The sequence below is a fragment of the Mugil cephalus genome, chromosome 22 (assembly GCF_022458985.1).
Source record: "Mugil cephalus isolate CIBA_MC_2020 chromosome 22, CIBA_Mcephalus_1.1, whole genome shotgun sequence".
NCBI lineage: Eukaryota > Metazoa > Chordata > Actinopteri > Mugiliformes > Mugilidae > Mugil > Mugil cephalus.
The window spans coordinates 5809524-5829612 of NC_061791.1; the positions used below are offsets into that span (position 1 = coordinate 5809524).

General features: G+C 44.4%; 1 protein-coding gene across 4 annotated transcripts; it reads left to right on the plus strand.

The window, feature by feature from the left end:
• Positions 1-307: 307 nt before the first annotated feature.
• Positions 308-19933, plus strand: golgb1 (golgin B1). Of its 4 annotated transcripts, none has more exons than XM_047575704.1 (20): positions 308-2284; positions 4275-4353; positions 4715-4906; positions 4989-5105; positions 5733-5900; positions 6015-6146; positions 7038-7151; positions 7333-8002; positions 8089-8165; positions 9256-9313; positions 9698-14693; positions 14771-15182; positions 15268-15501; positions 15578-16420; positions 16499-16692; positions 16798-16957; positions 17157-17257; positions 17343-17414; positions 17634-17724; positions 17837-19933. In XM_047575704.1, exons 2-20 carry the CDS (start codon positions 4285-4287, stop codon positions 17972-17974), a joined length of 8838 nt encoding a protein of 2945 aa, XP_047431660.1. In that variant the 5' UTR covers positions 308-2284; positions 4275-4284; the 3' UTR covers positions 17975-19933. The 4 variants fall into 4 exon arrangements, with proteins under 4 accessions (XP_047431660.1, XP_047431662.1, XP_047431661.1 ...); XM_047575706.1 differs by having other exon boundaries at positions 6015-6137; XM_047575705.1 differs by having other exon boundaries at positions 5736-5900.
• The last annotated feature ends 156 nt before the right edge of the window (positions 19934-20089 follow it).

Here is a 20089-nt window from a genome sequence, read left to right on the forward strand (position 1 = left end):
AAAAATTGCCCCTTGTTGCTCAAATCATTCTAGTTATGCAGTAGACTGGGACTATCTGGCCCAAACTATCATTGTAAACCTCGGTTAGCTTGTCTATGTATCTATTTTATTTTGTCTATTATTGTTTTAAATGGACATAGTTCAGATCAAATCAAATCTGATGATGGTTTGAGGTTTCTCTCAGTTGCTTTTAATTCCAGATTGATAAAAGCACAGTCCCAGTGAAGCTGCTGAGCTGAAGTTCTTAGATTTACAATAAAAAAAAAAAAAAATCAATACGAGCTTCTCAAACATGAGTGTTAGTGTTGCTCCTGCAATACTTACGAGTTTATTTCTAAAAAATAACTCACCTTCAACTTAAAGAAAGTTATAGATTTCAGTAGTTTTGGCATTTTACAAACCAAAGATTTAAGATGAGACATGAGACGGAACAAATCCATAACCGCAATCAAAGATTAATCCGATTATTGGATCACTGGCTACAGCACTGCTTGTGTTTAATTCTGCCAAGAAACAGGTTTACTGCCTGGCCAAAAAAAAAAAGAAACTGTTTCTTAAACAGCCATGTTGAAAGACACATCCCGTGGTCGTGGAAAAGATGTTTGGGAAGAGTCAAATCACTGGCATCAAGCAGAGGAAACGTCTGAGGAAATTGAAGCAGCAACTACTAGAACTGGGCGTTATTAAAAACTGGAAGGATATTGGGGCCGTGCTACGATCTGGACTCGCTGCAGTCGCTCAGGTCCAGGTTCATTCATTCTTCCCAAAGGATGAGGTCAGCTGACTACCTGAATATACTGAACGACCACGTTATTATTCCTTCAATGGAGTTTTTTTTTCTTCTCTGATGGATCAGACACATACCAAGATGACAGCGTCAGGATTCATGGGGCTCGAATTGTGAAAGAGTGGCTCACGGATTAGTGGGTGGATTGGCCACCGCAGAATCTTTGGGATGTGCTGGAGACGGGTTCGATCTTGTTTGATTGCTGTAATCAAAGCTAAAGACGACGTTTCTTTTTCTTTTCTTTTCTTTTTTTGACCAGGTAGTGTACATCGCATACATGTCAGTACTTCAGCTATATTCTAAATATGTTAATGATTAAAAATATACATATTCATACAAAAGTAAATACAAAATACTAAGTACGGATATTAGTAGCGTCTGGAATACATTCAGCTAGCTTGTTTCTGATCATAAAAATGGAAATATTTGGCAAAACACAGGAACACCACAAGGAGCAGCATCTTCACGGGAAAAAAAGGGGAACAACAAAAAAAAAACAAAAACAAACAAAACATTTAGCTTTTCGTGTCAGGTTGAAGTCTTTGAATAATAACGTCGTAGTGCAATAATGTTACACAGAGAAGGCAACGATATGTTAGTGTAGTTTGCATTACCCTGTGGCACACAGTCCCTTAACAGTCATATCAGCAGGTGTGATGGATGACCGGCAGCAACGTGTTTTTGTTTTTTTTGTTTTCCTTTAGCCTGATGTACAGTTTCCAACATTGTTCTACATATAATGCAACCACTCATACAAATATAATACCAACAGAACTACAAATATCTACCTTATAAGAGGTTAAAAAGGTAAAAATCTATTCATTAAGGCCTCATTTTTCCTTTTCTTTTCTTGTTGCACTTCGGCTCCTTGCCAAAAATGTTTTATACGCAAGTCATTATGACACAGTTGCAGTTATTGTGACTTGGTGTCAGAGCTCAGGGAGACGTCCCGACTCCCTCCCGCCGCTCTCCTTTTCCTCTTCCCCCAGTGCAGATGTCTGTAGATGGAGTCGAACACTGACACCGTGTAGCGCGCGAACAGGCTGGTCCACTTCACTGCGTCCACCATCCACTGCACGTAGCGTCCCACGAAGGCCACGAACACCGTGGCGTAGTGAGCCAGCAGCAGCAGACTCCTCCCCAGCTGCCTGCCGTGGTTGACGATCAGCTTCACTCTTTGATCATGCCCTGCCATCATTAAACTCTTTTTTTTTTTTTTTTTTATGGTCCAGGGTGCAGAGGGCTCAAATTCAGTGTGTCTCTTGGCTCAATTTGGCACTTTCTTCGTTTTTTAAGATGTGTGTATTTACGCAGACGCTCCCTGGGAGAGGCGTAAACTTGCAGGCGGTCCCTTACGCACGCCCCGCTCCGTCCAATCACAGCGCAGGAAGCTTCGTTTCCGGGAATGTTTGGTGATGTGGCTATGCTCTAAAACCCATCCGAGGAAATATATCAAATAAAAAAGCAGACACAATTACCTGAGACACACGCGCACAGGTGAGTCCTTTCTTTTTAAAAACACAGAAATTACCGGGTGACATAGCAGAGCTGGCATGCACGGAGAAGAAGGGGGAGGGAGGGGGGTAAAAAACTCAGCGAAGCAGGGTTTTTTTAAAGACGCTGTGCTTATTTACCTGCTAGCAGCGTTAGCCTGCTACGTAGCTAAAGCTAACTTACTGAATCCTGGTGACGAGAGTCACGTTAAACAGTGGGTATTTTCACGGAGCATCCTCTTCTCCAGGCCGTGTCTTCATCTTAAGATGCGGCTGCTGCTGCTCTTTGCGGCTCAGCAGCTCCGGGGAAGTTTGCAGTCCATTTTCTGCGTTAGCTAGCTTTTTAATCTTTGCTGTTCACGAGAAAAAAAAAAGTGGCACAGCCGCAGTGGAGTGTCCAGTTGGTTCGGAAAGACCCGCCTCTGTTCGGTCCCACTCGGGAAACTTTCGTCTCCTTCTTCCTCTGGGATTTTTTTTTTTTTGGGCAGTTTTCGGGAGCGTCGTTTGGGAGGTCTTGCCAGTGCGTTTATTTATAAATAAAACTCTTATATCTTTAGTCTAACTTAACAATTAATCTGTCGAGTTCGGAGAAGACACGTCTTAAATGGCTTCTCAGGGACGAGTGGGATGGGTTGAGGTTTAAAAACGAAACTCTGTGGAAAAACAAAAAAAAAAAAAAAAAAAAAAACAGATGAAACCTGTTTGACTTGTTTCTGTAAACGCTTACCTGCTAAGGGGTACACCAGCTACCAGTGTTACTGATTGTGTAATTAGCAATTCAATTTCAATTGTATTTATTTTAGAGAAAGCCTGAGACAAAATAACATAAATCTCACTAAAGCAAACATGTACAATTTAAAGATGATGCAGATACAAGAAATATCTAAAAGGCAATTAACTAAAAATACAGTAAATAACCTTGAGCTGCACTGATTTGTCAAATAACTGATAAGTCAGTGACTGACGGGATCTACAAACCAGGAAAGACAGTTTTACATTTGTAAATAAATCCCCTTAAAAAGAAAAATGCATCAGCAATAAGTCACAACCTTCCTTGAAGGCTTTTTATTTATCCTATGACAGATAGTCTAGTTTTAAATAACAATAAAGCTAATAATTTGGGGTTTTGGACTATTCGTTGGACAAAACCAATACATTAATTGGACATTCAAATAAGACTAATCTTTCACGAGGGCAGGCCAAACGTTATCTGTTTCTAGTAGGATTGTTTCGCAAGTTTCTTCGTTTTGAAAGCCAGTTGTGAACTCCTTTTTTTTTCCACCGCATGTGGACACAAAGTAAAATAAATATGCTTTAGACTTCGCATACATTCACACCTTCACCTTAGTCAGCATCCGGGTGTGCACATCCTACCTGCTCACAGTTCTTTTCATATCTATACCCACATTTATACTGATGTTGCGCAATAACTCATGTTCACCTTCTTTCCATATATTTGTACATATTTCCTGGTTTATTTATTGAACTCTGGACTCACCATGTGCAATAATTTCTACGCTGTGCAACACCTCATATTCATTGTTATTACACAGCAACAACTCGTAACACAGGTTCACTTAGACTTGTACGTATTGTTATATATATATTTCTTATACTTTTTACATTGATGCATGTATTCTTACTATAATTGCCTACTTATTCTTACTTATTCTTACTGCCTACATTACTCTTTGTTCTGAACACTGGTACGCTTTGAGTAGGAGCTATTTCCCCTTGAATTCAGATTTTCCTTTAACCATAACAACATTTATGCTTCTGTTAAGAGAATTACCAAAAAAAAAAAAGGTTGCAGCTGGAATTTCAGAAAAGTTTTGAAATACATATGCTTGATTCAGCTTTTGTATCGATTGCAAACAGAAAAAGGTTTGCACAAGAGGAGCAAATGTAGGATTTATGTGCACGACATTGTTTTATGTCTACACTGAAGCCTCAAACGAATGGTATTTTAATTTTTTTTTTATTTCATCTCACAGTGCCATCCCTATGTTGAGCCGTCTGGCCAACGTCCTCCAGGAGCTCTCTGGAGAGGAGGGCCCAGATGGAGACCAACAGGTGAGAATATTTTAATTTCAAATGTGTAGATTGTATCTTGAGGGAATGACGATGAAAGAAAATGTCTGCTATAAGATCAGTTAGTATGGATATCTGCATGTAAGATCATCAAATATTTAACATATTTCATACTGTGACGACGCCTCATGCTTTTGACTTCCATATTTAGCTTTCTTCCCTCCTTTACTTAAGGGCTTGATATAAAACTATGCAATAAAAACAGATAGAAGCTTTAAAAGAAGAAGCATCTTGACCTTTACTTGGTTTTTATGGGTCTTTTATGGCTCTTGCAGGAATCTTACGAGCTGTGCAGGAGCAACCACGACTTATAAACTGACCTGTGTTTGTTTCCTTTTCGCAGGGCATGCTCGTGCCTCAGCTTCCGCCCGGCGAAGGCCAAGCTCTGGGTGAGTCTGAGGCACCTGAGGAGGCCATGGAGAGGCTGGCCCACCTGGAGCAGCTGGTGGTGCAGCTGAAGGAGCTCATCCGAGACAAAGACACGCAGCTGATCCAAAAGGACGCCGAGCTGACCAACAAAGATGCGCAGCTCAAGGTGCGCAACCCTGTGTGCAAGTCTGTTTGTTTTAAAGGGCTGAGTGCGTATTTTGTGACTTTATTTTGCTGCGTGTCGACAGAATGAGAAAGACGAAGCAGAGGCCCGCTTCACCAAACTCAAACTACAGGCCAAAGCCAAGATGGCTTCCCTCACCAAACAGATCAGTGAACTGAAAGGACAAGGAGGCGGTGCAACAGTGAGTATGCGAGGTTTATTGTATTATTTACAAGGGATGGGTATCGTTAAAGTTTAATCTCGCACCGGTGCCAAACTGGTACTTCTGTGCCAGCGCTTGGAAGAATGGAAAGCAAACAAACTTTGTCCCAAATGGTGCCTTTTTATTTTTTTAAAGCATTTTGTGATGTGCAAGTTGAACAGATTCTTAATTTAAGTAATACAAATACAACAAAGACTAAGAAATACAATAACAGTATAAAATAAAATTCACAACAAACTGTCATAATTATCATAATAAAAACACAAATTTCTCGGCTTTTGAAGGAAAAAAAAACTTACCTCCCTTGCATAATATCGCCTTCAAGCACTTGTTGCAGGTTTCCCAGTCTGCATCTTTTGAGGTGAAGTACAACCAAACATTGGACTTTTTTGCCTTAGGCAATTGAAATGTTCACATCCATCTATGCAGGTGAAAAACTGACATGATGTTATGTTTAGCGTCGGCACAGCAATAGAACTAAGAGGATGCTAATTAAAAATTATGGTATTGAGTATTGTATCTCTATTATTGACAGGTTTGTAGTGTTTACCTCAAATTATTTTGCAGACTAAGCTAATCTCACTTGAACATCTTCTTTGTCCGCAGCAGAGTCCAGACAGCTCTTTTACCGGAGCTGGTGCTGCAGTCGAGGAGGAGCTCCAAGAGCTGAAGAAGAAGCTGAGTGAGGAGGAAGTCTGCAGCAAGGACCTGAAAGAGCGTCTCCATGCCACCGAGCAGCTCCTCCAGGAGAAGGAATCCACCCATGCCGAACAGGTGACATTTCTGTGCCTTTAATTATACAAAGTCCTCCTCTGTTGAAGGCTAGGACCTTTAAATTCCTAGGAGACTCTTTTTTTTTTTTTTCTGAGCGATTTGTTTTTGTTTCAGCTGCGGATGCTGCAGGCCGTCGTCTCTGAGAAGGACGTGCGTTTCCAGGAGCAGATTCAGAAGCACGAGGAGGAGCTGCTGAAGGTCACAGCCCAGTCTCAGAACGATGCCGAGCTTCAGCAGGTAAAAGAGGTAAAAAGATCAAGAACCGGGGTCTGAATTCCGTTCAGGGTGACGTGCTGCTTTTCTAAAGTCCAGACGCTTTGGTATTTGGTACCTGCAAAACTGTCATTTTTTTAATTGGTTGAGTCTTTGCAGTGTTTGCACTCACAGTCAGTCCCTGAATCCCATGTAATGCCTTTACTTTGAGTCTAGCATTTAAACTCTGCTACTACTCGTCGTCTCTTTTTCAGGACTGACTCAATGACTCTATTTGCAAACCACTCAAGTATGAGCAGCAGCAGCAGCTTGAATTTCTTCCATACTTGCTGTTGTTGCAGATCAGACATAGTTGTTGTACAAACGTTCCCATTACAGCCGTCTACAAGAAGGGAGTGAAGAAGGATGCTGTGTAGGATGCTTGTAGTTTAAAAACAGCTGTCGCTTTTTGTCAGAGGACTTATTATCACAGCTCTTTAGACGGCAGTGGAAACTCAGACAACAGCTATTACCATGTTAGGATGTGATTTCATTATTATTTACTTGACCAATTCTGACCCTGGTTTGTGTACTTTTGTTATCATTATCGTTAAATCTGAGTTCAAGATGACATATTGTCATGACTTTATTTATTTAACCAAATGCTTGGTTTAAAAGCTCATGTTTGAAATGGACTTTTGCTTCCTTCGACACAGTTGCTCGTTTTACTTTTAAATCTCTATATAATTACAAATACGCCCTATTAGACCTTCATTTATGCAAAATAATTAACATTTACCTGGAAAAAATATGAGAACCAATGCTCCAACACAAGTCTATAAACTAAACTAAACACTTTAAAATGAAAGAGTAATAAGAGGAAACGTTTGGATTAGAGTTGAAGATATACACTCAGGCTTTCCTTACTCGTTCTGTCTTTTCCAGGCCCTGCGAGCAGCTCAGCAGCGATGTGAAGAGCTTGAAGAGGCCGTGAACTCTCGCTCCCAGGTCCTGGAAATGCTGCAGCAGGAAGTGAGCAGCGCCGATCAGCAGAAACAGGTACAGATCCTGTTGGACTAGATGTCACTTACATGTTTATTGTTTCTTATCTTCAAATATTTACAGATCAATCTCAATGAAAAGAAAACTGTTAAAACAAGCCACGCCCTCCTTTTAAATGGCCCGTCATTACTTTGCATAGTTTGGCACCCACACGTATTATGTTTGTCTCTCTGCTCAGATCTTGACGGCTCAGTTCAGGCAGATGGAGCAGGAGCTGGCTGAAGCCGTCAAGCTGAGGGAGGAGGACCGGCGGCTTTGGGCCGAACAGACCGGCAGGGCCGATGCAGAGCTCGCCGCCCTCCGAGCCAGCCTGGAGGCCCTGGAAAAAGAGAGAACGGAAAGCCAGGAGAGCGAGCTATCTTCTCTGAGAGAGGCGGAGCATGTTGTCCAGGAGGCTCTGGAGAAGGAGAAGATGGAAGTTGCCAGATTGGAGAAAGAGCTGGCTTTGTTGAAAGAGGCCGAGCGAGCAAGCAGCGAGGCTTCGGAGAGAGACAGGGCGGAAATAGCTCGACTCGAGGGTGAACTCGCGGCGGAGTCTGCGGCCGTCCAGGCCGGGCAGGACGCCTTGGAGAGAGAGAGGTCAGAGGTCGATAAAGTGGAGAAAGAGCTGGCTGCCCTCAGGGAGGAGCATGAAGAAATGAAGAAGAAAGGAGAAGTCTTGTCTCAGATTTGGGGACACCTTCGTTCTGTGGCTGTAGAAGATGCGCCAGAGGAAATTCCCGCTGACCCGTCTCTGCTCCTGGACGCTGTGCGGTCCGTCGAGACGCAACTAACGAGGCTGAAAGACCAGTGCAGGGAAAGTGAGGAGCGCTGTGCCCAGCTCACCCACGCCACGGAGACCCTTCAGGGTATGAGCTCTTAGCTGTGATTCAGAGCGTTAACGTCAAACCTTAATATTTGGATGGAGGTTTTAATGTTGTGATCTGATTTTCAGAACAACTGGACAAAAAAACTACAGAGGAGGAGGAGGCTGCTGCCAGGATACAGCAGCTAGAGGAGCAAATGGTAACGGTCAGTATCAGGGCGCCAGTTAATAATCTGTAATGTGTTTGTGTTTGATTGTCTTCACAGTTCGGGAACCGATTCAAATCTGACTCAGAGCTGCTCGTGTTTTTTTTTCCCAGCTAAAAATAAAAACGGAATGAAATGTCATCCTAACCACAGGCCTTTGCATTTCATCTCCTCTCTACATGCACTCTGATCAGATCGCAGTAAGCAAATTATGTAAGCCAAATGGCCCTGGCAAAATACACAAGGTCGGGAGTCTTTCGCTTTTACACGGGAAGGAAGACTTGGCTGCAGCCGTGAATATTTCTACAAAATTGAGTTGTAATATTGAAGTTTTAGAAATCATAACCTGCTTAACATCAGCATGTAAGCAGCTTGTTTCACTGGCGATATAAACTTCAAAACACAGTCCTGAATAAGCAGGATTGAGAAGTTTAAGCTTCTTTCTATTTTTTGTTGTTTTACAAAGTTTCAGTTACACCAAGGTGTTTAAGGAAGCTCAGTATATGAAGATAAAGTACTTCTTAGTTATCTACAAGTTCATTTAAACTTCCTCTTATCGGTTAAAACAAATGACAAAGTCATTTTTTTTTTTTGTCAGAGCAGTCAGACCAGTTTTATCCTCTGTACCCGGTCTAGGGTCACAGCCTCAGTCTGGACAGGTGATCATCTCCATCTGTGTCAGACGGGTCAGGGTAGACCAGACAGACAATGCTGCAACTGAGTTATGAAGAAGTAGGACTAATCCCTTCTGCACTGATCCACTGTTATGACCGACTGAGCTGACCTTCACCTCCCTCTACAACCTTATACAGCTGATAGAGATAGAAAATTGGACAAGCACACATGACTTTTTATTGCAATTCTTCTAATTTCATCTTCCTAAAATTGCCCCCTGGGAAGAAATAAAGTTTTCCGAATCTCTTATTGTTGGATGTTTTGTTTTATTTAATGCCTGTATTAAACCCTGAATGGTTTTATCTTGACTTGTCTTTTGAAATGTTTTGTATAAATAAAGTTTAATATTATTTTCAGTCCTACACAAGAACATTTCTGTATTAAATATTGTTTTTTTTTTTTTTATTCCTTTCAGTTGTCCGACAGAAACAATGTGACTGAACCGTCAGAGGATTCAGCTGAAACTGAAAAAGGTACAAGATGCTGTTTTAAATTATTACAAACAATAAAAATAAAAGATAAAATAAAGTAAAATTAGCATCAATTGTTAACTTAATTGTGATTTTACACTGATTTTCTGTGAAGTTGACTCTAAATCAAAGCTATGCTTGCTCTTGTTGGCTTCCTGTATGTGCAGCTTCTAAAAATAGGCACAACTTTTACAACTGAAATGTTTGATTGATTGATTTTTCCAAGTTAGCTATTAATTTTCTGAATGACGAGCCATGACCTTTGAGCGTTGAGTTGTAGTAGCGGCACACGCCCTCCACTGATGTGTTATTTCTTAGATTGACATAGATGTGCAGGTGTTACTGCATGTGTAAAATAACATATTTGTCCTACTGTGGCTTTTGCAGCACACATTCTGTCTCTGGAGCAGCAGCTTTTAGAAAAAGACAACGAGCTGGCTGCCTTGCGAGAATCCCTCATCGCAGCTAAGAAGCACATCTCCAGTGAGGTTACATCAGACGATCAGACTCAGAATCAGGATACCATTACAGCTCCTCTTGATAGTTCTGCAGTCATTCCCGACTTTATGGATGATACACAGGAAGAGGAGACCACCCTGGTTGCTGAGGACACCTCTGTCTTGTCCATCTCTGCTGGTAACGAGAGCAGCCCCGAGCTAATTGGACACCAGTCTGAGTCCCCGGAGGAATCCAAAGGGACCTCCTCAGATGAGATGGTTGCCAGCAGTGACTCGGAGGTGGCTCACAGCAGCTGGACCCTCCTGGAAGCTGTGAATCAAGATGGAGGTCAGGAGTGGCCCTCCGTCCTGCAGGACTTTAACCAGTCGTGGGTGGCTACGAGCATGGAGCAGGAAACCTCCACAGTCCAAGTCGAATCCTCCTCCGTCACCATCAGAGAGACGGTTCAAGTTCACGTGACTCAGCAGGGTTCCTCGTCCATGGATGTTAACGTCTCCTCCAGCCAGGTCTTCGCTCAGGCTTTAGCCGAGGAGCTCCAGAAGAGGTATAGTGAACTTTTGGCTGAGCTGCAGAGGCTCAAAGAGGCAGCAGCAGAGTCACAGGAGAGAATTCAGACTCTGGAACAGGAGACCCAGTCCCTCAGTGCTGCTAAAGAAGAGGCCGAGGCCCAAGCCAGTAATTTTGCAGAGGACCTTCGGTCAGCCAGAGAGGAGATGGACAACCGCTCCCAGCAAAACAGCTCTGTGGTGGAGAAGCATAGTATGGAAATGCAGCTTCTAGAGGAACAAATAGACATCTTAACCTCTGGAAATAAAGCCAAAGAACAGAAGCTTCATGCTTTGCAGACAGATCTGGAAATGGCCCAAAAAGCTCTCTCTGAGCAGGAGGGTCAGGCAAGGATGCTGAGTGCTCAGCTGGAGGAGAGAGAGCTCCTCTCCTCTGAGCTGGAACGGAGGCTTCAAGACATGGAAAACAGCGTGCTTCAATACTCCCAGACATCAGATCTCAATAGCGAGTCTCTGTCAATAAAGGACTCGGAGATCAGTGAGTTACAGCTTTGTCTCAGCGAGAAAGAGCAGGAGATGATGGAGCTTAATAACAGTATGTCTGCCAGACTCCTTCAATCAGAAGAAGAGAAGTTCAGGATAGACAGTGAAGCGAGTAAACTAAAGGAGCAGATAGCAGAACTTGAGAAAGTCCGAGACGAGAAATCGACTTTTGAAGATTCAGCCGCTCATGCGGATGATGAATTGGCCACTTTACGAACGGAGAAAGAACAACTTGAAAAACAGCTTACAAACACAAAAAAGAAGCTGCAGGCAGCACTTGTGCAGCGCAAAGAGCTCATGAAGAAGGTTAGCGAGTTTGAAGTAGAAGCAAAGAAATGGAAAGAGAAAGATGAAGAAGCAGTTGGAGGTTCTGAAAGTACCCTGCAGGTAGAAAAAGGACATGAGCTACAAGAAATGGAGACTAAACTCATGGAGCTTGAGGAAGCATTACGATCCAAAGAAGAGATAGTAGAAACTCTGGAGCAGAAAATTAGCCAACAGGATCAAGTTCTCGCTGAGACAGTGGCTCTGAATATGAAGCTGAGTAAAGAAGCTGAAAACACAGATGTCTCTGCTGAAACAACTGCGTTACAATCTCAAGTGTCCTCCCTTGAAGCGGAGTGTGAGACGCTTCAAAAGAAGGTTCACGAGGCTCAAGAGTCTCGCAAAGAAACTATCCGCAAGGCGAAGGAAAAAGATCGACACCACCGTGAGCAGCTGAAGCAGCAGAAGGAAGAATACAACGAGCTGATGGAGCGCTTTGAGGTGCAGACTGGGGAACATGGAGTCCTTCTTACTAAACTAAGAGAAATAGAAGAAAACATGAGCGCTGGACGAGAAGATCATCAAGAGGCCAAGAACATGGGTGAAAAGTTGGAGAAGCCTGCAGCAAATGATTGGGCCCAGGAGGACTGGGTGGACTTTGCCGCATCTGAGACGGATTCATCACAACCACAATCCAGTGATCCAAGTCAGCGTCCTGGAGAGCCGACTAAAGTCGACTCTGAACAAGTGGAGGAATCTCTGAAAGCTCTCAGAGACGAGATCCAGGCTGTGAAGACGGCAAACTCAGAGCTAGAGACGAAGCTGCAGGAAACCCAGACCAGTCTGTCCCTGAAAGAGACTGAAGTACTGGACTTGGGCAAAGAGCTGCAAGCACTGAGAGAAAAGGATTGCCAGATTGATTCACTCTCAGAGGAAATTAATGATCTGAGGGAAAAATATCTCCAAGCTCAGTCTTATGCCGAATCTCTAAAAACAGAGATGGAGGCTGGAGCCAAGACAGCAGCTGCAGATTCATCCATTGTGACTCTTCAAGCTGAAGTGGAAGACTTCAAGCAGTTTCTCGACAACAAGAACCACGAGATAATGGAGCTCAGTCAGCAGCTTAGCGAACAGAACTTGCTCATACACTCGATGCAGGACACTGTGTCCCAAAAGGATCAGCTGATAACTTCTTTGCAGGAGGAACTGAAAGCTGAGAAAGAAAAATCAGAGAGGTTTGAAGCCGAGGCTCCACAGAAACAGGAGGAAGACAGTGAAGCAAAGATACAGCAGCTTCAGCGAAAACTTCAAGCTGCTCTGATCTCTCGCAAAGACGCCCTGAAAGAAAACAAAAGCCAGAAGGAGCAGCTAGCTTCAACTGAGAAGGTCATAGCGGAGCTGCAGCAGAAAATCGACTCGGCAGAAGATGAGCTGGAGAAGCTAAGAGCTGAAAGAGTTAGACTGATTGACGAGGTGGATCGGACGTTGCTGGAGAACCAAAGTTTGGGATCTTCGTGCGAGAGCCTCAAGCTGGCGATGGAGGGAATAATCAGCGAGAAAGATGCCTACAAAAAAGAGGTGGAGTTGGCAAAAGAAGAGGCTGCCAGGACGTGCAGAGAGTGGGAGGAAAAGGTTCAGGGCATGAAGGAAGAGTACGAGACTCTGCTCAAGTCTTATGAAAATGTGAGCGATGAGGCCGAGAGGGTGAGACGCGTCCTGGAAGCCGCCAGGCAGGAGAGACAGGATATGGCGTCCAAGGTGAGGGCTACCGAAGCTGCGAGGCAGGAAGCTGAACGACAGGCAGCGGACGCGCAGAAAGAGGTGGATTCGGTGAAAGACAAAATGAGAAAGTTTGCCAAAACAAAGCAGCAAAAAATATTAGAGCTAGAAGAAGAGAATGAAAGACTCAGGGAGATGCAGGACAAGCCTGTAAGTAAGCGAGAGGACAAAGCTCTCAACGCTAAAGTTGAACAGCTTCAAGAGGAGCTGGGCGCTTTGAAAGCCGAGCTCGATGCTTCAGTGGCAGAAAGAGACACTTTAGGTCAACAGGTGGAAGAGCTGAAAGAACAACTTGCACAAATGAAAGAAAAAGGCAGTGAAAGCGGTGAAGCTGTTGTAGAAGAGGTTGTCAGTGCACAGCAATCAGACACAATCATGACAACAGCAGAACCTGTTGAGAATAAGTGCGAAGACAAAGACAAGCCCTTAACCTCTGAAGAGACTCAAGATCGTCCAATAGTTGCAGTGTCTGCTTCAGAAACGCATGTGGAGCCGACCGAAGATAAAGAAACGAGCGACGGTGCTCAAACGCTACTAGAAAATAAAATGAGGGAGATTGAAGCAGCTCTTAACGCAGAGAGGGAACTGTGGCAGGAACGAGAAGCTGAACTCAAAGCCGAAATAGCCTCTCTTGAACGTGATCTTCAGGAGAACAAAGAGAAGGAGACCCTCTCGGTCTCTTTAGAGAAGTGCCTTCAAGAGAGCAATGAAAGAGAGCGGAGCCTAATTGAAGAGGCTTCAAACAGAGAGACACAGTTTAAAGAACTCCTCAGAAGCCTTGAAACTGAAAAGGATAACCTGGAGGAACGTCTGATGAACCAGTTGGCTCAGCTCAACGGGAGCATCGCTGGCTACCAGCAGGAGGCGGCAGACAACCGGGAGCACCTCAACGAGCTGCAGCGGGACGTGGAGAGGCTGGAGAGGGAGAGAGCGGAGCTGGAAGCCGAGGCTCAGAGTGAGAGGGACCGAGCCGCCAGGCTCGAAGAGGACATGAGACAAGCTCAGCGAGAAAGGGCCGAAGCCGAGGCCGAGTCTGGTAAACAGAGGGAGCTGGAGCAGCAGCTGAGGTCCGCCCAGAGGGTGAAAGAAGGAAGCCAGAGCAGAGCGCGTCAGCTGGAAGAACTGCTGAGGGAGAAGCAGCTGGAAGTCCGTCAGCTGCAGAAGGACTCCATCCAGTACCAGGAGAGGATCAGTGAACTGGGTAGAGAGGCTAAGGCGCTGCAGCTAAGCAATGATGAGCTTCTCAAGAAACTACAGCAATCCCAGCTGGATGCTTCTAAAACTTTAGAGGACCTGAAAAGGACTGAAGCAGAGCTGGTCACTTGTAAATCACAGCTAGATGAAGCCCAGCAACGAGCAAGCGAAGCCCTAGCTGCAAAAACTGCAATTGAACAGAGCGTACAGCAGAGAGAGGCCACGTTGAAGGCGGAGGCAGAGCAAACTCTGGACTCTGTGAGGTTCAGGCTGGGAGCTGAGCTGAAGGAGATTGAACTGAGGCTGGAGGACGCATACAAAGAAAGAGACAACCAAGAGGAGGCTACTCTGGAGGCCAGAGAGGTGGCAGAAGAAGCTGAGAGACGGGCTCAGGAGATGCAAGCACGTCTGGATGAGTCTCTGGCCAGGTTAGCCGCCTTCTCGCGCTGCATGTCCTCCCTGCAAGACGACCGCGACAGAGTGTTGGACGAGGCCCGGCAGTGGGAGACTCGCTTTAACGGCGCTCTGCAGGGTAAGGAGGCTGAAGTCCGAGAGGCCGAAACACGAGCCAAGGAGCTTGCAGAGCAGCTTCAGAAAGAAACCGCACTAAAAGAGGAACTTGCGCTTTCAGTTGACAGGTAAAACTCTTCCCTTTGAATTAGTTTGTTCTGTTTCATTGACTTGATGATGCTCAAAACTAAACATCTCCTTTCAGGTTAGAGAAAGCTGACAAAGATTGGAAGCTGAGGTTGGAAGAAGAAGAAAAGAAAGCCACAGAGAGTCAAGCTGCCCTAGAGGAGGAGAAGGTGAAGCTTCAGCAAACCACGACTGAGTTGCAGTCTGCTCAAAATGAAGTCCAAGCTCTGCAAAACGAGGTGGAGAGTCTCTCTCAGAGAACTCGTGCACTGGAGGAGGCTGTGGGTCGCCTGCAGGGTGAAGTGGACCAGGCCAGGACTGAGCTGAGGGAGAGGGAAGCAGAGGAGAGACGGTTGTGTCTGAATCTGGAGCAACTGGAGACGGACCTGCGATCCTCCAAGGCCTTGACAGAAAGCTTGCAGTCGGAGTTGAATGAGAAGGAAAAGAGGGAAGTGGAAATGCTTGGGGAGAAGGAGCAAGCTGTCGCTCAGGTATAAAAGGTTTCATTCACTGAGAAATCACGTGGCACATCTTAGAGACTAAGTTCTCAACACCCACGTGTCATTTGTTTTGCAGGCTGCTGAGGAAGCCAGAAAGGAGGCCGACAGCAGAGCACAAGACGCTGAGAAGGAGCTGGAGCAGAGAAGAAGTGAAGTGCGGGATCTGGAAGAAAAAATGCGAAAGGCAGAGGAAGAGAGCAACAACAGAAAAGCCAGGCTGGATTCGTTCATGAAGGCCATGGGATCCCTGCAGGATGACAGAGACAGAGTCCTAAACATGTACAAGCAGCTGGAGGAAAAACACCTGCAGGTAATCCATAAAACAATCGTTTTGCATGTGTAAAGCTTGGTTTAGCATCCGTTAAACTATCTATGCTGTGTTCCAGGTAATGATGGAGAAGGATGGTTTGATACAGGAGGCAGCGGGGGAAAATAACAGCCTGAAGGAAGAGCTGCGCTCTCTGCTGGTCCAGAGAGACGACCTGTATGCTGAAAAGGCCAAGCTGTCGGCTCAGCTTCACGGCTATCGTGACGAACTTAACCAAGTCCTGAGCATGAAGGACTCTCAGCACAAACAGCTCCTGGCAGCCCAGAGAGAGCGCATCGCGTCTTTAGAAAACAAGTGCGGGGAGTTGGAAAATGAGTTAAAGAGCCTCAACAGGGCCAGCGAGGCAGACGTCAAAGCTGTGGTGCAGAGAGTTGAGAGTGAGACTCTCGTTCAGGCTGCTGAGAGTAAGCCAACATCGCAGGTTAGGGACGCTCCTGGTGCGGAGGTCGAAAAGCTGCGGGAACAGCTGCAGGCAGCGAGAGAGCAAGTGGAGGCTCTGGAGGAGACTCTGTCGAGGGAGCGGCGAGAGCAAGAGCGCAGGAGCAAGGAGCTAGCAGAGCTACAGTGGGAAGGAGGCGTGATGCGGACGGAGTCGGAGAGCGCTCAGGAGAGGGTGGCGGAGCTCGCTCGAGACCTGCTGGCCGTTGAGCAGAAGCTGCTGGAGGAGAAAGAGGCGACAAAGCAGCTGAGAGCGGAGAACCAGTCGTTTGCTAAAGCCATGGCCTCCCTCCAGGAGAGCAGGGACGAGGCAGTAAACAAGGTCCAGGAACTGAGCCTGAAACTGGAAGAGGTGAGCAAAGCAGCGGGCCACACAGCACAAAGCAGCCCTGCAGGCTCCAGCGGAGAAGTGTGGGGGCTAAAGAATGCACTGCAAGCCCTGCAGAACGACAGGGAAAGACTGGTGAGTGACCCGTCAAACAACCCGTCTTAAGTGACGATACGTTACAGTATTTCAACACATTTGTCTATTTGCATGCAGCTGGAACAACTTAAAGCGCAGACATCTGAGCTGAAGAAGCAGAAGTCAGAGCTGGCTCGTCTCGGAGCGGGAGAGCTGATTAAAGTCAGCCAGGAGCTGCTGGAGGAGAAGAACAACAACAAAGAGATGCTGGCCGTCATAACGCAGCTCGAGAACGTGGTGGAAATGGGCAAGCAGGAAGTAGAGACGCTCAGGTGACACCACGCAGTACAACCAACGTGCATTCATTCCAGCTGTTTGTTTTTTTTAAAGAAAAGTCGCCATTTTCATCTGTTGCATGTGACTTTGTGTCTCTTTAGGCTGGAGCGTATGGACTGGATGGCTCAGGCGGAGCAGCTGAAGCAGCAGACTCTCACCACGCTCTCGGAGAGGGACCAGCAAATGCGGCAGCTCAGCGCCATGCTGGAAGAAGCACGCGCTCATAAGCCCAAACTCCAGCAGGAACGCTACCAGAGACAGGTCGGTGACGAAACATGGACTTGGAAGATAAAGCTAAATTTATGGTTGTATTGTTGGGAATATGAACATTTCCCCAAGACATGTTATAAAACTACAGAGAATACCAGTTGATTATTAACCTACTGTAAACCTTTAGATCTTTGTCGGAGCCTCCTCAGAACTAAACATGGTAAACGTAAACCTCATTATCTCCCCACAGGGCACAGAGGAAGTGGATAGTGCTCCGGGGGCCCCACAGGAGCGAAACAGCCTGGTAGACAGTCATGCCTACATAGCTGAGGTCAAAGAGCTTCAGCGGAGGTATTGAATGGATCCAACTTTACCGTAGATGTGAAAGTGTAATAAGACACGCTAACCGCGTTTCTTTGCAACTTCTTTACAACAGACTAGATGATGAGACGCAGCAGAGGATGGTGGCTGAGGAGCAGCTGATGGCAACACAGGATCGACTCAAACGGTATGAACAGTGTTCAATGTTTGTTGCTCTACTATGTTTTTATGTTAGAAAATTGTGAATAACACATTAGATTGGCCTTGAGTACATGACAACAAACAGGAGATTTAATATGCAAGCTTTTCTGCATTTGAATAATTTATCCTTTTTTTTTTTACTTTAGCTGTGATAAATTTGTTCCATCAGCCACATATGACAGCTGACATCTGTTTTTATTATTAGTCAAAGCCAGGCTAAATGGCACTCTGCAGAAGAAGGGGATCAGTCAGAGACTGCTGTTTTTATCGAGCCGCCGGAAGGAGCTGTCACTCGAGTAAGGCTCCGCTAATGTTCTGTAAAAAACCTCATCTGTCATCATAATAGCTATAATAATAAAGACTTATGAGCTGAATGCTTCCCATGACCTGGTGTTTCTGCTCTGACAGACTCGGAGAGGTGGTCCGGGTTTGATGCGGATGCTCCGAGTGGCCTTCTGCTCCCGCCAGCGAACCCCACTGTTGTTCAGCCTCTATCTGCTCACCGTACACGTCCTGCTGCTGCTGTGCCTGGGTGGATACCTCTGAAAACCAGCTCCCTTTAACAAACTTGACAGATGAGACGGATGACACTGACCTAACCCGAGCCATCGATATCATTTATATTGTTACATGTTATAAATTAAAGAAGGGTACAAGGGATGTTCTACATGCAAACATTGCACTTTACGGGACTTAATCTTTTAGCCAAAGTCTATAGATTTATAATAGCGGGGCTGTTGTCTTTAATTTTATCCATTTGGTCTCGGGATGGCTTTTGAGTGTGTATGATATTCTTTAAAAACCAGAGCAGAGAGGGACACAAAGGGACGAAGTTTTACTTTTTCCTTCTTAAAATGAAGATTCCTAATCAGGTGTTTTTGGCAGATGGTGTTCATGTGCCTTTAGATTTGGATATGAAAGCATCACTTTATGTTAAAAAAAAAAAAACATTTTCTGCAGTTTGGGAAGTATGATTATCAGTTTTCTGGCACAGGCTATACTTTTATCAAGAGTTTACTTTAAATATATATATATATAATTTTATGGAAACCAGAAAAGCTTTAGGAGAGTTTGTTGAAGCAAATAACGCGAGATTTGATGAATTCCGCTCGGGTCTATCTTAAATTAGCTTAGCCTAGCCTAAATTACGGAAAGTACCCTCATGGTAGAAATGTATCTATCAAGTGATTAAAATACAAACGTGGATACCCCACACCACCTCTAAATTTTAACAATTAACACACCAAATCCGATAAATTCAAAACGCGAAGATTTAAACCCTTAATTTTCCGTTTTGCTGTTGCCAGGTAACCAGCGGCGACTCCGGGAAGTTAACGGTTGCGGCTAAGCCTCAAAATAACCCGGAAAACCGCGAAACTTAATTTAAACTTAAATTCTCCGGTTTTCTTTTCTTTGTATAGTTAGTATGATGTGCCAATTAGTAATTTGGCAGTTCCTGTGTTTACGTAATTCTCTTCAGCCAGAGCTGTACTCGCTGTTTACTGCCTTTTGTGCTAAGCTAACCGGCTAAGCGGGTAAGCATGTTTCCTAAATTGTTGAACTTTTGGTTTTTGTTTTTAAGATGGCTTGAGGTTCAGGCCGTGCTGTTGTAGTCCAGTCTCTTCCTCACCTGCTTATCTCATGCACAAAAAAATGGAGCACAGTGCAATGTCTGTTCTTACACATTCCAATATTCTTTTTACTTTACTTTCCTCTTGTATATCAATCACATTCTTTCAAATAGGGAACATCTAATATTGATATTTGTACATATGTACATGTATTACATATGTCAGCTGGATGTGGGTTTACCTGTTACATATCCAATAAGGATCCCTGTCCATGCTTCTGCAGCACATATTTGCATTTTAATGGCAGATGAAGCTGCCTGCAAATTTACCACAGATAGGAATCATTCCAGAGGAGGAGGACTGCTGTTTTCTAATGATATCCATCCCATTTGAGAATACTCTAATGTAGCATAATTTATTGTCCATGAGAAACAGTTAAATTGTCCACCACCACCTGTATTGTGTGTGTGTGTGTGTGTGTTGCCATTATCCTCTGTTTAGTCACTGTGTTTGGAGTCATCCTCTCTTTAAATTCCTCACATCTTAACCTAATTAACATTGTAAATAACTGTTTAAAGGGCTGTATAGAGTAATAAAATTAAAGTGGCGGTGGTTTAGATCAGGGACAAGTTTTGTCAAATGTGATCTTTCTTAAAGCAGTGAGGGGGGTGTGACCAACAGATCTGGGATGTTTTAGTTTCATTTTAAATCAGAAGGTAAAAAAAACACTATCCTTTGTATTTGAGAAATAATTCAGAATAATAATGGCTGTGATGTTGAGAGCTCCTTTTGAAGAAACTCAAAAATACAGATATACTGTAATAATTTGAAATGCACACACATTTTTTGGGCGGAAGGATTATAAACACACTGCTGTTACTGACACAAATATCAACTTACTGAAAGCTTTTAATAAACGGTGTTTTAAACATTACGTGAAAGCAGCTTTTTCAAGGTCTTTTTTTTTCAATTAGCAAATTGCTTTAATTAATTGCTCTTATACTCTAGTCATCAACTTAGGACACAAGACATGATAAGATAAAATAGTAGTGGCAGCATAAATATATTAATATACGTTCTTGACAACCTT